General features: G+C 41.0%; 1 protein-coding gene across 2 annotated transcripts in view; it reads right to left on the reverse strand.

The window, feature by feature from the left end:
* Rundc3b (RUN domain containing 3B) overlaps nt 1–7474 on the reverse strand; it is a 129326-nt gene extending 121852 nt beyond the window's left edge. The window contains exon 1 of one of the 2 annotated variants that reach the window (XM_032907030.1): nt 7107–7474. In XM_032907030.1, the coding sequence (XP_032762921.1) occupies nt 7107–7219 (113 nt within the window). In that variant the 5' untranslated portion in view covers nt 7220–7474. The remainder of the gene's footprint in view (nt 1–7106) is intronic. The other variant, XM_032907029.1, reaches the window with a different exon arrangement.
* Nucleotides 7475–16327: the final 8853 nt, after the last annotated feature.

The following is a 16327-nucleotide window of genomic DNA, read 5'->3' on the forward strand; positions in this document are numbered from 1 at the left end:
GGGGAAGCCCTGGGTCCTGCTAAGACTGAACCCCAGTGAACGGATTGTTGGGGGAAGGGTGGCAAGGGGGGGAGGATGGGGAGGGGAACACCCATAAAGAAGGGGAGGGGGGAGGGGGATGTTTGTCCGGAAACCGGGAAAGGGAATAACACTCGAAATGTAAATAAGAAACACTCAAGTTAATAAAAAAAAAAGTGTGTGTGTGTGTGTGTGTGTGTGTGTGTGTGTGTGTGTGTGAGAGAGAGAGAGAGAGAGAGAGAGAGAGAGAGAGAGAGATTAAGTGAAACCTCAATATATAGAGAGATAGAGATGTATAGATATAGGAATGTATTCCCTGAAAAGAAATTACTAAAAATGAGGAAGAAAACCAGCAATCTGAATTGGTAAAATCTATTAAATGAAGTCAACCTGTTAATAATCTTCCCGCGGAGATTTTGTTTATTTCCACAAGGAGATTTATGGTCTGGATTGCTACCTAGTGAACTGCCCTGTGTATTACAGAAGGAAATAATGTCAATCTTATAAAACCTATGTAAAACATGGCAAAAAAAGCAACCTTGATAAAACTAGATGAGGACTTGATAAGAAAGGACAAATATAGACCAGTCTCTCCCATGAGCAAATATGTAGAAGTAATCCAAATATTGACTCAGCTGTATGCAAAGAAATCTCAAAAACATAAGCTACCTAATGGTTTTATTCCAAGGTAGTAAGACATGTAAAATTCAAACAACAGAATTCAGTCTATGGACAGGAAAGTAGGGATGGGCATCATGTTTAATCTTGTTAGCCAAGAAAGATTTGGTATCTACTTAAGATAAGTATTCCCAGGAATCTAGAAATAGTAGAGAAGTAAGTAAAATCTGCTGCAAACGCCCACGAAGTCATAAAATCCTTAATGTTTTCTGTAACACTGTGTTAAGGATCCTAGCCAATGTAGTAAGTAGTAAGACAAGAAGTAAAACAGATAAAGATTGACAAATGAAGAAATAAAGCATGTGAGTTTTGATCAATCTTAGAAATTCTGATAGAATCAATAAATAAATCTATTTAAAGCTAGAATGTTTAAAGACCAAGTCTATGTCTTCATACTAGCAAAAATGGGGGAAATATAATGATTTTTGTTATAATAATAGAAATATATCCAATATACACAAATACATTTGACAATGGATTTATAATGCCTATGTATTTGAAATAAATGCTTATTCCTGAAAAGAGATTATTTGAATATATGAAGATATTTACTACATCCATTTATTGTGATCATATGTTTCAATATTATAAAGATGAAAGATTATCAAAAATGACTTGTACGATCAGTTCAAGCATAAGGAGAGTCCCAGATCCCTATGGATAGTTAATGGTTGTTGGAGGAGGTGTCATATTCTTCAGTGGTATATATATCCACTGTTAAGATGCCCATGTTCATCCTACCGATGGTTATTTATGCAATCCAAACTAAGTTCAGTGGGTCACAACAAAACAAAGCAAGCACACAAATAAATGACATATATTACAAAGGAGATTTCTTGGGTAGAAGGTGTCCAAAAAGGAGTGTGAGGGAGATAAGAGAGAGTAATGTAGGCACATGAAATGACCGAACTACGCTACATACATATTTAAAATCGTAGTTCTTAAACACACAGAATGATTTTCATGAAAACTGATAAGTTGATTCGCACAATTTATCTGGCAACAAGCTAAAAATAGGATTATCTTCAAATATAAAGCTATAAAACTTTATTATCAAACGGCAAGACATATTATAAATAATAGTTGTTAAGATGGTATTATATCATTTCAAGAAGAAACTAGTAGACTGATGAAATCAAAGAGCCTAGAAATAGAGGCAGGGCGGTTCTACTATTTAAGACAAAAGTAATACTTGAAGGTATTGGATAAAATATGATCCTTTCAACTAGTTCACCTGATTTTTTAAGGACAATATTTAGTCCTGGTCCCCACACTTAATACCACAAATACAAATAATCTGCAGATGGATTGTTGATATAAATGCAAAAGACAAAACAACAGAGCTTTAGAAGAAAACAAGAATATTTGATTATTTGGGAGATCAAGCAGATTTGTTAAGCTGGTTAGTAGAAATCATGAAGGAAATCTATAGACTGCTTTATAATTAAGGAATTCTCTACACTGTACAGTGGGAAAAGTCAACAAATGGAGAAACAATAATACAATGGGCAGTGTGTTTATGCTAAGTATACTTTTTAAAATGCATATTTTAGGTCCATACAATTTCACTGGCTCAGGAGATACCTCAGTCAGTAAAGTGCTTTATTTGCAAGCATGAGGACCTGCCTTCAATCTCTGGAATTATATTAAAAACAAACAAACAAACAAACAAACAAACAAACTCTCAGGCATGATGCAGTGTCCTTGTAATCCTAGGACTGGGCAGAGGAGGCAGTTACTAATCAGTCAGTCTACCTCACATGGTAACTTCCAGGCCATTGATAGTCCCCTTTACACAGAACCAGGGTAGACAGTGCCTGAGGAATGACACCCGAGGTTGACCTCAGACCTTCATATGCACCTGAATGCACAAAACATGTACATACTTGCACAAACATATACATGCACAAAATTATACTTAAAATATTAAGGTACAGTGGAGCTGAACAAATTACCACAATGTTCAACATATGTTTTTAAAAAACTGGCTACAGATTTAACTGATCACCTACCTAAGACAAAGATAAGGTTGTAAGTTCCATATTCATATGCCCAATAATGTAAATAAACTAACTAGAATTAGGCAAATGTCGACATTGAAATAAGTCCTCACAGAAGTCTTTGCAAAATAAGGTATCTTTATAGTATACATTGCTCCTGACAATAGCACCAAAAAGACCCTTTAGATTGCTTCCTATCTTAGCTCTCAATGAAGGAAGGTATATAACTGGATAAGTGTAACTGGAAATATAAGAGTATGGAGTAATTCGCTCTGCATCTGCGGGAGCTCTATGATGTTATGAATTGACCCGAAAATGTTGATCAATGTTCTACTACATATAACAAGATTAGAATAGTTTTCATATTCATCATATCAAGGTATGGCTACTCTTATAAGACACACTCTAGCATGTAGTAACAAAGAATAAGTTACTGTGTTTAAAGGATATTACCACCAGTATAGTCTGTAATTCCTCACATACACACATTTGAGTTATAACCAAGTTCAACCAAAGCAAGACTCTTCCCCCTGAATATTCAAAATCTAAAATGCTGAGACCGCTAAAGCTCTCTCAGTTAACCTGTGCCTCTGGGCACAGATTTATTTATCTCCTTCCCTAGTTCACAACAGCTATAGTTAGCAAGCCATGATGTGAAGTCTGGAAGCACACCTTCAAGAGACAAGAGCTAAGTCAGCAAGAAGAAACAGCAGCAAAAACAAAAACTCTAAACACAAGTCTTATGGGGCCATTTAGCTAAACGTCCTAGGGTACCTCAAGAGTCTCCAAGGACAGCCACTGCACAGTGCACATATTCATAGACACAGACACAGAAGGCACTCATCCATAGTTAACTGCATTGTGCTATCTGTATGCTCTCTAAAGGTGGAGAAATGTGCAACCTCTTTTTTTTGTTAAGTAATTTATCTAAAATTACTACATGCTGCTTATTGTGTTAAATGTGAGCATTTAAATTACGGCCTTCATTAGACAGAAGATTGTATTCCATAGTAAGTGCTGACTGAGACGGTATACCGGAGGGAAGAACTTTAAGCTCAGAGTAGATATTAGTTACGTATAAAATATGAGCTCTTTATTCCTTGACCACACTAAAGAAATGAGGAGCTGTTCTAACTTGCAATAATACTAGCATCCTGAAATACTATCTTGACCTATAAAACATGTTTCATGTTATTAAAATATTTTAATTGTAAAATCACCATTTGTCTCTATCCTGCTTAACCTATTGTGCATTTCATACACCATCCTTGTCTTTTTTAATCCACAAGCCAGGAAAATTCATTTCACATAAGAAGTTCCTTTAAACTACTACGGTCTTAGTTAGAGTTTCTACTGCTGCAATGAAACACCATGACCAAAAGCCAAGATGGAGAGGAAAGGGCTTATTTGGCTTACACTTCCACATCAGTGTTTATCAGCAAAGGAAGTCTTGACAGGAACTCAAAACAGGGCAGGAACCTGGAGGCAGGAGCTGAAGCAGAGGTCCTGGAGGGGTGCTGCTTACTGACTTGCTCCTCATGGCTTGCTTTCTTATAGAACCCAGAAGCACCAGCTCAGAAATGGTTTCATCCATAAAGGGGGGGGGGGTGTCCTTCATCAATCACTGATTAAGAAAATACCTACAGCTGGATCTTACAGAGGTATTTTCTCAACTGAGGATCTCACCTCTCTGATGACTCTAGCTTGTGTCAAGCCGACCTAAAAGTTTGGCAAAAGTTGTTTTAAAATATATATAATTGTTAAACATGAATGTTTTAGTATTTTATATAATATAATAAACTGAAAAAAATCCATTAGATTTTAATTGTATTAGCCAATAGAACTAAGGCCAAAGAAATACATTGGCTTAAAAAGATATCAGCTTGAGTTGTAGAGATGGCTCAGTGATTAAGAGCACTGGCTGCTCTTCTGGAGGACTCCTGTTTGAGTCCAGAACCCACATGACAGCTCACAACTATTTGTAACTCGAGTTCCAGGGCATTTGACATCTCTTCTGGTCTGGCCTCAGAGAGCAATGTATACACACGGAGGACAGACATACATGAAAGCAAACCACACATACACAAAATAAAAATCTTTGAAAAAATGCATAAGCTTAAAAACAACACAAAAGATAATTAACGTCTGAATTTATGTGGATGAAAAATGCAGGTTAAAAAAGCCCAAGGGCAGGCCTAATATAAAGCACATGGCTCCAGAGACAGAGACAAGAAGATGTCAGTGAATTTGAGGCCAGCTTAATCTACATAGCAAGTTTCATGCCAGTTAAGGTTACACAACAAGGCCATGTACCAGAAAAGAGGGAGGGGAGAAACATGGGAAATATACCTTAATTTTTCAAATTCTAAATAATGAAAAATATATACACAAAATGGAGTAGCTAAAATCAATGAATAAATATTTTGGAGTTGAGTATGGAAATTTAGAGTTCTGAAATGACCTATTTTTTTCTCCAGTACAGTCTATAAAAAATATTCTAAATATTTGTTTGATAAGTAAGTACTATACAGTGGTTTAAGTCCACAATAAATGTTCTCTGCAACAAACTGAAATAATTCACACACACACACACACACACACACACACACACACACACAATCATAATGAGTCCAAATTCAATTTAGTTCTTTTCCTGACTATCCTACATAACCAAGTAGCCTAATTCCAAAATTCAAAACAGTAACAATATTGTACTTGTATATGTCATTAAATCTACAGAATTGTATAGCTTTATGATATAGCACTGAACCTAAACTGAAATTATATCTAACATTTTAAGGGGGGTAGAAAAAAAGCTTACTGTGTAAGTATAAGAAATTATATGTAGTAGTTGGAAGTTGGTTTTGTTTGTTCTAGTTTTATAAATTTCCGTTTTTCCAAGACATCAATAGAGAATCACGAAATGGGGCCACAATTCAAATGTTTGTTTAAAGAAAAATGCATGAGCCTCGCCTAGCTGCTATAAATATGTTCCTACCATTATCACCATGCTCGTATTTGGAAACACTAAAAATCAAGTATGATCACACGATGCTTGATGGCTATTATTCGTTTAAGTGGATCATTCGAAATCCCTAGCAATCTGGCCCAACATTATTGTACAGCCGACAAAACAATGAAGAAAATAAGGAAGTGGTATTAAGACAATGGTTAAAGACAACGTGCATTATGAGCTCGGTTACATTTCCACCAGATCAGCTTCTTCCAACTTCAATGTCAAATCACAGGGAAGTTTGAGTCTGCGGAAGCTCTGATGAGCATAATGACTCAAGAAGCACCGTTTAGGCTGAAACCTGCTTTGAAATCAATTTCGTTTAAAAAAATCATTTTAATATCTTCAAATGATGAGACTATCCGGCTAGCTTATTTTTCTATGTATCTAACTTAAAAATTTGCCTCATTTTAAAACAATGCAATAAAGCCCGTTTGTCCCCAAAAACTTGTATTCTACACAGCACAAATAATATAGTTCATCTTATTTTTACCACTTACAATGCAAACTGTGAGCGAAGGTCTTCCTGATAACATGGGTACTCATTAGAATCCAACTTTTTAAAAGTTGCTTAAATATCGAATGTAACCTACTACAGATATCTGCAATCTGTTTAAGATGCCAGCCACGATTTTGCACAAGGGAAAAAAAAATTAAATAGACATAAACCAGAGAGGCAGGAAAGGTTTCATCATTTACCTGATAACTGGAGAATTATCACTGGTTGATGATTAACCAGTATGATTGAACAAAATCATTTTCACAGAGCTTATTGGCTCTGAGTGGTTACTAAGAAATGGACGCCTAGAATTTTATAAGGCTTAAAAGAAAATGTATCAGCGTGTTCAAAAATCAGTTTTTTCTGAATTCTTGATTTATATAGATAGTGACTATTTATTTCTATATTTCCCGGAGGAAGGGATACGTTTACAACCAGGAAGCATTTAAATAAAGGCACATCTCCCAATAAAGGACTGGCTGGAGGACTAGGAGTCTTCCATAATCCCGCAAGCAGTAGTTGACAAGACTTAACTAGACAATACAGATTCGGGCCGAGTGAAAGGGGTGACAAGCTACACGCCAACAAGAGAAAACAACAGACCGCCCTGGGATGTGGGAGCATCTCAGTAACTACTACCGCTGGATGCTGCTCTTCCTCCGCCCTCTTCTACTCAGACACTAGCTGACCGCTTCAGAACAGATCCTCCCCGACTCCGCCCCGGCCCTCGCGGGGCAGCCTCCAACCGAGGACGCCCAGACCCGAGGGCTGGACCACCGCCTCGCGGGGAGAAGCTACCGCCCCTCTGCAGGGCCCCGCACGTCCGCGGACACGCGCGGCGCGGCCCGCAGCGCCGAGCCCCAGCACCTCCCTCAGCCCGGCGCCGGCAGCCCCGCACCTGCACACGGTGATCAGGTTCCTCCTCTCCACCGCAGCGTTGCGGGCGCTCAGGCTCTTCTTGCCGCCGCCGCCGCGGCTCCCGCTCAGGCCCCCCAGGCTCCGGGAGGCCATGGCGGGCTCACCTCCGCGCCCCCTTTGTCTCCAGCGGTCCCGCAAGCCTAGCACACCTGTGACCCGCGGCCTTCTCTCAGGATGGCAGCCCGCGGGGCGGGAGAGGGGCGAGGAAGGAGCCGCGGAGCAGGCAGAGTGTGTGGAAGGCAGTGGAGCACCCGCGCCCGCCACCCTGGTGCCACGCGCGCGTGCACACACGCTCACACACAGGCTCACTCACACACACACACACACGCTCACTCACACGCACGCACGAGCCACCTCCGCCCTCGCTCGCTGGCTCGCGCGCCGCGCGCGCCGCCGCCGCCGCCGCCGCCGTCCACGAGAGAAGCGCGGGCGGGCTCCAAGTCGGGAGCTGCGCTGCTTCCCTAGGGACGCCGCAGTAGCAGTGCGCGGGCGAGCCTGTCAGCCCCGCAGGCCTAACCGCACGTCATTCTTCTAGAAGGGAGGGAGCCGCTGAGGTGAAGCCCCCACGCCAGTCTCATGCAGCCCCGCCCCCTGCACCTATGGGAACAAAGCCGCTCCAGAGAGAGCCAATGGCGAGAGGCGGGGGCGGAACCCTCCCTAGGAGCCTTTAAAAGGGCTCACTTAAACCCCGCCCTGGCGCGTGGGCCTCTGTCAGAATGAGGGCTAGTCTCGTGCGGCTTCTTGGTGCGCGCGGCGAGGCAGGGTGGCTTGGAAAACCGGCTTTAATGTGCCTAATCCGCAGCGACTCTGGTCCGCAGCCACCCTGACAAGGCTAAGTCTCAAATGTTCATGACAGATTCCTGGTCCTGGAGCTTCAGTAGCCTCAGCAGGAGAATGCCTCAGTTGGGGGATAGGGGATGAGGTTATCTAGAACAGAAGAGTACCATTTGGACCTCTTTGAGCCTGACAAACAACGACACAATTGCATCAGGGAATGTGCCCGTGACATGTCTCTTCACGTGAATCTGGTTAGAATTCTTGATGTTCCTCGCCTCATCTTCCCACCGGTCTTCTCCAGCACAGCCTAAAACTCAATTGATCATAGAAAAATGAGTGTTGTGTGGATGTCCAGCCTAGTGTTCTGTGCAGTGAGATCTGAACTGAGTTGCAGCTCATGAGCCGTGGGGAGGTCTGACCAAGTGCAGAGGGAAATCCTACCTTGGAGGCCTGATGAGTAGCTTGGAAGGGCCTCTTTGCAGAGTCTCCACTTCTCTGGCCTGATCTCCTGGCTTGAGGCCCTGACCTCTGGCATTCCCCTCAGACTACTGTTCATCTGCCTTTAAACCAGTATGTCCAGACTTCAGGGTTTTGGTTTTTTTGTTTGTTTTTTTAATTTTGAAAATCTAAAATCATCAGGACAAAGTCTCACCTCTTTAAACTATTAAAAAATAATTATGATAAAATAAAAATATGTAGGAAAATATTTGTTACTACAGTAAAAATTTATGCATTTATATAATAAAAGACTCTGAACTTTATCTTTCACGTGAAAAAAAATGCAGGGGAAGTTTCCATATATAGGGGTATGTGATTTGTCGGTGAAAATGTAATCAAATATCCCCTGTATTTTCAATTGCCAAAGATGCTTGTGAGGGAGGTCCCTCCTAGGAAGCTACATCCTATCTTTTCTTGCTAGTCTAACTGTACGACTTCAGAACCAGCTATCAGAAAACAGATGCTTTGGCTGGGGAGCCAGTCTTAGCAAAATATTTACACTAGCAATGGCAAACAGAACATACATTGGAGATTACTTTTTTAAGCCCGAGATTATAAGTGTCTAAGGAAATGCATAGGAAACCATTAATTATTAAGAAAATTTCTAGAGCAAGGACAGTAGCATATGTTTGCAATTCCAGAATTCTGATGACTTAGGTAGAAGGAATACCTTGCTTTATTAATTACGTTTGTGTTGTTGTGACTAAAATGGGTTAATGCTTCAGAAGTTTCATGGCATGGAAGGCTAGAGGAGAGCATTGAAGATGACATCAAATCTGAGGGGATGTGGAGTGATGGGAAATCCACCAGGGATCTTTCAATGGAGTTCAAATAGGTCCTACTGTCCAAAGTTTTACAACCCTTCCAATATAAAGCTACCAGGTGGGGACAAACATTTGAGACCCCATGCCTGTGAGGAACATTTCAGGTGCAAATCGAAAACTAGGTTATATAGAAAAACCCTGTCTCAAAGCGATATAGGAAGTAGAAAGATGTCTGAAGTCAAATTGTAGGCAACCTTGTTTGATAGATTTGGAAGGGAAGCATATAAACTCTTAGACAAATGGATGGAACTAGAAAATATCATCCTGAGTGTGGTAACTCAATCACAAAAGAACACACATGGGATGCACTCACTGATAAATAGGTATTAGCCCAAAAGCTTGGAATAACCAAGATACAATTCACAGATTACAAGAAGAAGGAAGACCAAAGTGTGAATGCTTCAGTCCTTCTTAGAAGGGGGAACAAAAATATTAATAGGAGGAAAGATGGAGACAAAGTTTGGAGTAGAGACTGAAGTCCAGAGACTGTCCCCACCTAGGGATCCAGCCCATACACATACAGCCAGCAAACCCAGATAAAATTGCTAATGCCAAGAACTGCATGGCGACAGGATCCTGATATAGCTGTCTCCTGAGAGGCTCTGCCAGAGCCTGACAAACACAGAGGTGGATGCTCAGTGCCAACCATCACACTGAGCATGGGGTTCCCAATGGAGGAATCAGAGAAAGGACTGAAGGAGCTGAAGGGGTTTGCAACCCTATAAGAACAGTCATTCCAACCAACCAGAGCTCCCAGAGCTCCCAGGGACTAAACCTCCATCCCAAGAGAACACAGGGATGGACCTAGGGCTCCAGCTGCCTGTAGCAGAGGATGGCCTTGTTAGGCATCAGTGGGAGGAGATGGCCTTGTGTAGGGGACTGTCAGGGTGGGAAGGTGGGAGGGAGTGTGTGGGTGGGTGAGGGAACACCATCATAGAAGCAGGGGGAGGGGGGATTGGATAGGGGGTTTCTGGAAGGGAAACTGGGAAATGGGATAACATTTAAAATGTTTTTTAAAAAGTTGAACATTAGTAGTCATTTTAACACACAAAAAAAGTGAGATTGGCTTTCTGGCATCAAGTGCACTTTCATGTTATTTGTACTGTAATTCTTGAACTTCTGACTGAAAACAGTAAAAAATTACCTTAAGTTATCAGGCTACAGTGTTAATTTTCATTGCTTTTAGTATCATTCACTTGACACAATACTTGCTTAACTATCTTTTACCACAAGAATTCATTTACCTTTCCCTGGACCGTTCTCATTAAACTGCCACTTGGGGGCCTCATTTGATAAGATTTCCCCCCCTCACTTGCCCTGATGTCGAGTGTTTTCCAGATTTACTAATCTGGAAACAAGAAATGAAAACTCAGTTAAAATCAGTTATAATAAAAATTAAAAATCAGTAACATTTAGTATACAGTATATTTCTACTATAGAACTTCAGTGAGTTTTTCCCACTACTTTTTAAATTCTTTCAGTAAATATTTCAGTTCATTATTCGAGCATTCGCACAGTATTTAAATGCATTAAAAGATCCACTAGAGGAGCTGGCAAGAAAACTCCCTCAGTAAAATGTTTGAAGAGGCTTGAGTTCAACTCCAGAATCCATTCTTAAAACTCCATTTAATGGCGTGCTTGTGAGATCAACACTTAAGAGGTGGAGACAGATCCCTCCCTGGGGCTCATTGGCCAGCCAACCTAGGTTGATTGGCAAAATGTAGAGTGAGGAAAGACCTCTATTAAAAAACAAAAATTAGAGAGCTTCTGAGGAACTACAGATGCTAGGAGCCCAAAGTTTGACCTCAGACCTCCAAATGCATGCGTGCACACATACACATCCATACATATACACACTAAAAATAAGATACACTGTGCAAACACAGATGCTCAATCCATAGGGATCCTATGACACTAATGCTTACACCATTCTCGTGTACCATTATTCCCAATAATCTCCTCCTGTTCTGAAGAAGTAAAATTACAACACATAAAAAAAATCCTCAAGCACAAAATTCCGTAGGTCACAGATTAGCACAAACAACACATTTATGTTTCAATCTTAGAACCAAATTTTAACCTATTAATCCTATAAAAAATACTAGCAAACCTGTCTTAGTTAGGGGTTTTATTGCTGTGAAGAGACACTGTGACTGTGGCAACTCTTGCAATGGGAAACATTTAATTGGGGCTGGCTTACAGTCCAAAAGTTTAGTCCATTATCACCATGATGGGAACTATACAGCACACAGGCGGACGTGGTGCTGGAGAGGTAGTTGGGAGTTTTACAACTGGGTCAACAGGTAGCAAGTAAAGAACCGTAAGCCACAAGGCCTGGTTTGAGATTTTCGAGACCTCAAAGCCTGCCCCAGTAACCCACTCCTGCGACAAAGCCATATCTACTCTAGCAAGGCCACCCCTTCTAGCGGTGCCACTCTCTATGAGTCCATGGAGGCCATTTTCTTTAAAATCACTACAAAAACTAATAATGACATTTTTTAAAGGAGATTTTTCTCTTCAAAATGGTGATTTAATTGTAATGAGACATTGTTACCTTAAAATAATTTTTAAGAAAATTCTTGTGAGATCTATAAAATCAAGAAAATAAAATTTTATTTCAGCAATTATTTACTATATATTAGCACATTTGGTATATGCAAGCTTAACTGTATAAGTATGATCGTAACGATTCTGTCTTGAAATCCCCAAGCTAATTTAATCATATAAATGTGCATATGAATATTTATAAATACATGTACACATACACACACATGTATTTCTACATGAGCTTATATCTACCAAAATCTCTGACTGGTATTCAAAACTTGACTGACTGCATCATTTTACTCAGCCATTTAACCAAGTGTATTTACCTCAGTCAATAACTGAATCAAAGTAAAGGAAACCTGGGCTGATGTGGACAGCGGTGTAACTCCCAGTGCAGAGTGCCTGCCCACAATGACTTGACAGTACTCTGGTGCAGGACTTCGTTAGAGACTTTCACTAGTGACCAGAGGGGCCTTTTTGTTGTTTAGTTTTATTCTGTTGCTGTTTGGCTCTGTGGATAGACACTATTTCTTACCGCACAGCCTGAGCCGTTTCCTGATAACAGGCTGTTAAGAGTGTGCAGTCCTGTAGTAAGCCAAATTGTGATTAAAACCTCTGCTGCTCTATCAGTTTTAGGTCATTAGGCCATGTGCCTTTCCTGGGTGTTTTCTAACTCAGAACAACTGAAGTTCCTGGAAAATTCTCCCTTTGTGTGAGATACTTCACTTGGCACTTATCAAAGCTTTAGAATCCTGGGCCATTATTTTTGATTAAAAGCGCATAGTAAGTTTCAGAAATTACAGTGATTTCCTATATAACTGGGGTTTGTTTGTTTTGCTAGCTAGGGTGTCTCTACATTGCTAATTCCGGTGTGCAAGAGATCCTCATGTGTCAGACTCTCCAATGGTTGAAACTCTATGATCTGTGCTTGTGTCTAAAGGAATGTCTGGGTGCAAATTACCCTGCTTATGGTGGAGTTTTACTTGAGTGACCAATAGCAAACATGTAAGGCCTTGAGCCATTTAAAAATACCACAAAGCCAGCAGATCTCCATTAACTTCTTTTATTAATTACCTTAGTTAAGGTTTCTATTGCTGTGATGAAACACCCAGGTCCAGACCAACTTGGAGAAAAAAGGGTTTATTTGGCTTACATATCCCAGGTCACAGTCCATTAGGGAGGCTAAGGCATGAACTTAGGGCAGAAACCTGGAGGAAGGAATTGAAGCAGGTAAATGGAGGAGTCCTGCTTACTGGCTTACTCAGCCTGCTTTCTTAAATAGTTTAGCACCATCTGCCCAATGCATGCCAGAAACCCCAACCCTGGAGGCAACGGGAGAGACAGACAGATGCCAGAGGTTCTAGCTGGTCAGTGAGTTTAGCCAAGATAGCTATCTGTAGGTTTAGTAAGAGATCCTGTCTCAAAAACAAGATAAACAATCCAGGAAAGGCATCCTGACATCAACCTCTGGCCCCCATGTGTGCCCATGGGTGAGTGCACTCATCACACAAATACATACATACATACATACACAAACACACACACACACACACACACACACACACACACACACACAGAGAGAGAGAGAGAGAGAGAGAGAGAGAGATGCTGCTCTCTTTAAAACTTGATACATTATTACTGTGCAATGGCGAACATGCTAATTTACTAGTTCAGAGTACTCATTTGCTAGTTAATTTACTACGAACATAGTTATTAAGAAAGTCACACATGGGGATAATTGTTAGGCTCTTCCTCTTCCGCTTAAAAGGTACGGTTAGTTTTGCGTTATTCCCTCGGTTGCCATCCCCACAGTCTGGACAGTTTTATAGATCTTCTCCTTCTATAGTTTATATTCAGAAATCGTTTTTCAGTGTAGAATTAATTATATCCTGTCAAGTTTCCAAACTGGAGAATCCAGCATGACCTCTTTGCTCGTGTGCTTTATTGTGTTTAATTAGTAGGCTATTTAAACAACTATTACACAAATTTGTAGCCTGTGTTTGAGAGCATGTAAGACCAAATACAGAATCGTGGTAAGATTGTGTAATTCTGCTGTGCCCAAAGCTGTGTTTTCTCTCTCCTCCAGAGTTAAAGTCAAAGTCCTTGCAATGACGGACCATCCCTTCTCCCATATCCCTGCTCCTGCTCTTTCTTTCTCCTTTGTCATTCTGCTCCATCCACTCTGGCTTTCCACTCATCCTTGAATATAACTCGGATGCTGTTACCTCAGGGCTGTCTAGTCTAGATACCAGAGGATTCATTCTTTTATTTCCAGAAGGTCACTTACTCTGGTACACACACTTTAAATTGCAAACATCTTTCCTCTTTGTTTTAAAATTAAAATATAATTACATCATTTCCTCCTTTCCTTTCCTCCCTCCAACTCTCCAACCCATCCCCCTTGCTCTCTCTCAAATTCATGGCCTCTCTCTCTCTCTCTCTCTCTCTCTCTCTCTCTCTCTGTGTGTGTGTGTGTGTAAAATGTAGTGTACAGTGTGTACTGTGTGTGTGTATTCCTAAGTATATATACTGAATAGTTTTATGTGTCAATTTGATACAAGCTGGAGTTATTGCAGAGAAAGGAGCCTCCCTTGAGGCAATGCCTCCATGAGATCCAGCTGTAAGGCATTTTCTCAATTAGTGATCAAGGTTGGGAGGGCCCATTATGGGTGGTGCCATTGCTGGGTTGATGGTTTTGGGTTCTATAAGAAGCAAGCCAGTAACACCCCTCAGCGACCTCTGCATCAGCTCCTGTTTCCTGACCTACTTGAATTCCAGTCCTGACTTCCTTTGGTGAGGAACAGCAATGTGGAAATGTTAGCTAAATAAATCCTTTCTTCCCTGTGATGGTTTGTTTATACTAGGTCCAAAGAGTGACACTATTAGAAGGTGTAGCCCTGTGTAGAGTAGGTGTGGCCTTGTTGGAGTAGGTGTGTCACTGTGGATGTGGGCCTTAAGACCCTCATTCTAGGGGCCTGGAAGCCAGTATTCTGCTAGCGGATAAAGATGTAGAACTCTCAGCTCCTCCTGCACCACGCCTGCCTGGATGTTGTTATGTTCCTGCCTTTATGATAATGAACTGAACCTCTGAACTTGTAAGCCAGCCTCAATTAAATGTCCTTTTAAGAGTAGCCTTGGTCATGGTGTCTGTTCACAGCAGTAAAACCCTAATAAGATACTCCCAACTTGCTTCTTGGTCATGATACTTATGCAGGAATAGAAACCCTAAGACAGTACATAAGTGCAACTTATTCAATTTTTAGAATGTTACTTATATGTATATGATTTCAGGACTGAGCACTTGATGTTGGATAACCAGTTGGACCTTTTCCCTGGGAAAGCGTATTTCTCCTAGTCTTAGCATTCTTTAGTTGCCTCTATCTCTTTGTATAGGGTTAAGGCCCCTTCCATGTTTGAATGTCGATGGGCATCATCCTTGTTTAGGCAACCACGTTGATGATATTTCATGGGTGTAGTTTCCTTGATGTTTCTAGGAGACTCAATTCCACAGCAAACTTACTGCTCTTCTAGCCTATACAATCTTTCTACCCCGTCTTCAGCTATGATCCCCAAGCCTTAGTTGTGTCATAGATTTATCACTGGGGGTTGGACATCACACAGTCACTTGTTCTTGGCGCTTTGATCAGTTGTGATTTTCTATAATGGTCTCAGTATGTTGTAAAAAAAGATGTTTCCTTGATGAGCGGGGAGATGTATCTGTGGGTCTGACAGTAAATAGTTAGGATGTACTGGTTTAGTAACATGGTAGTTATAGGCTCTTCTCCAAGACCCTTGACTGCAATAGCCTTGGGTAGTTGACTAGGTTTCCAGTACAAGGCGTATTACCTTTTCCTGTTGAGCAGGCCGATTAGAAAGCTACTGGTTACTCCCAGGTCTATGTGCCACTGTTGCACCCTTAGGTTACTGTGCTGTGTTGGTCATTGTTGTAGTTCATGGGCATCATACCTAGGTAGGACTATTGGTTGCTGCCCCCTATATACCATGAAAGTTAATCCTCAGAAAGGATGCTTTCAGGTCAGATCCAGTTCAGGTCCACAGGGTGGGTCGTATGTCCAAAGTACATGGCGTCTTCAGAAATAGGGGCTTCCTTTCAATCTTGACAGGTAGCCAAGGCAACAACAATAGTCTATAATGTTTTGGGAATCTCTTAGACAATCCTGAGCTTCAAAAGGAATCTTCCAGTGTTTGGTTTTAGGGCTTATCTATCATCTTGCATAAACATGAAACTACCAGAAGAAAATATAGGCATTACCATGTTGGAAGTATATGTAAGAATGGAATGGATGTAGAAAAGAACTTTCTTTTTTTTCTTTTTTCTTTTTTTAAATTTTCCTTTTTTTTCTTTTATTGAATATTATTTTATTTACATTTCAAATGTTATTCCCTTTCCCAGTTTCCCATCCATAAGCTCCCTATCCCCTCTCCCCTTCTTCTATAAGGGTGTTCCCCTTCCCATTCACCCTCCTTAGCTCCCCCACCCCGACATTCCCCTACACTGGGGGTCCAACCTTGGCAGGACCAAGGGCTTCTCCTT

The sequence above is a fragment of the Rattus rattus genome, chromosome 6 (genome assembly GCF_011064425.1).
Source record: "Rattus rattus isolate New Zealand chromosome 6, Rrattus_CSIRO_v1, whole genome shotgun sequence".
NCBI classification, from domain to species: Eukaryota; Metazoa; Chordata; class Mammalia; order Rodentia; family Muridae; genus Rattus; species Rattus rattus.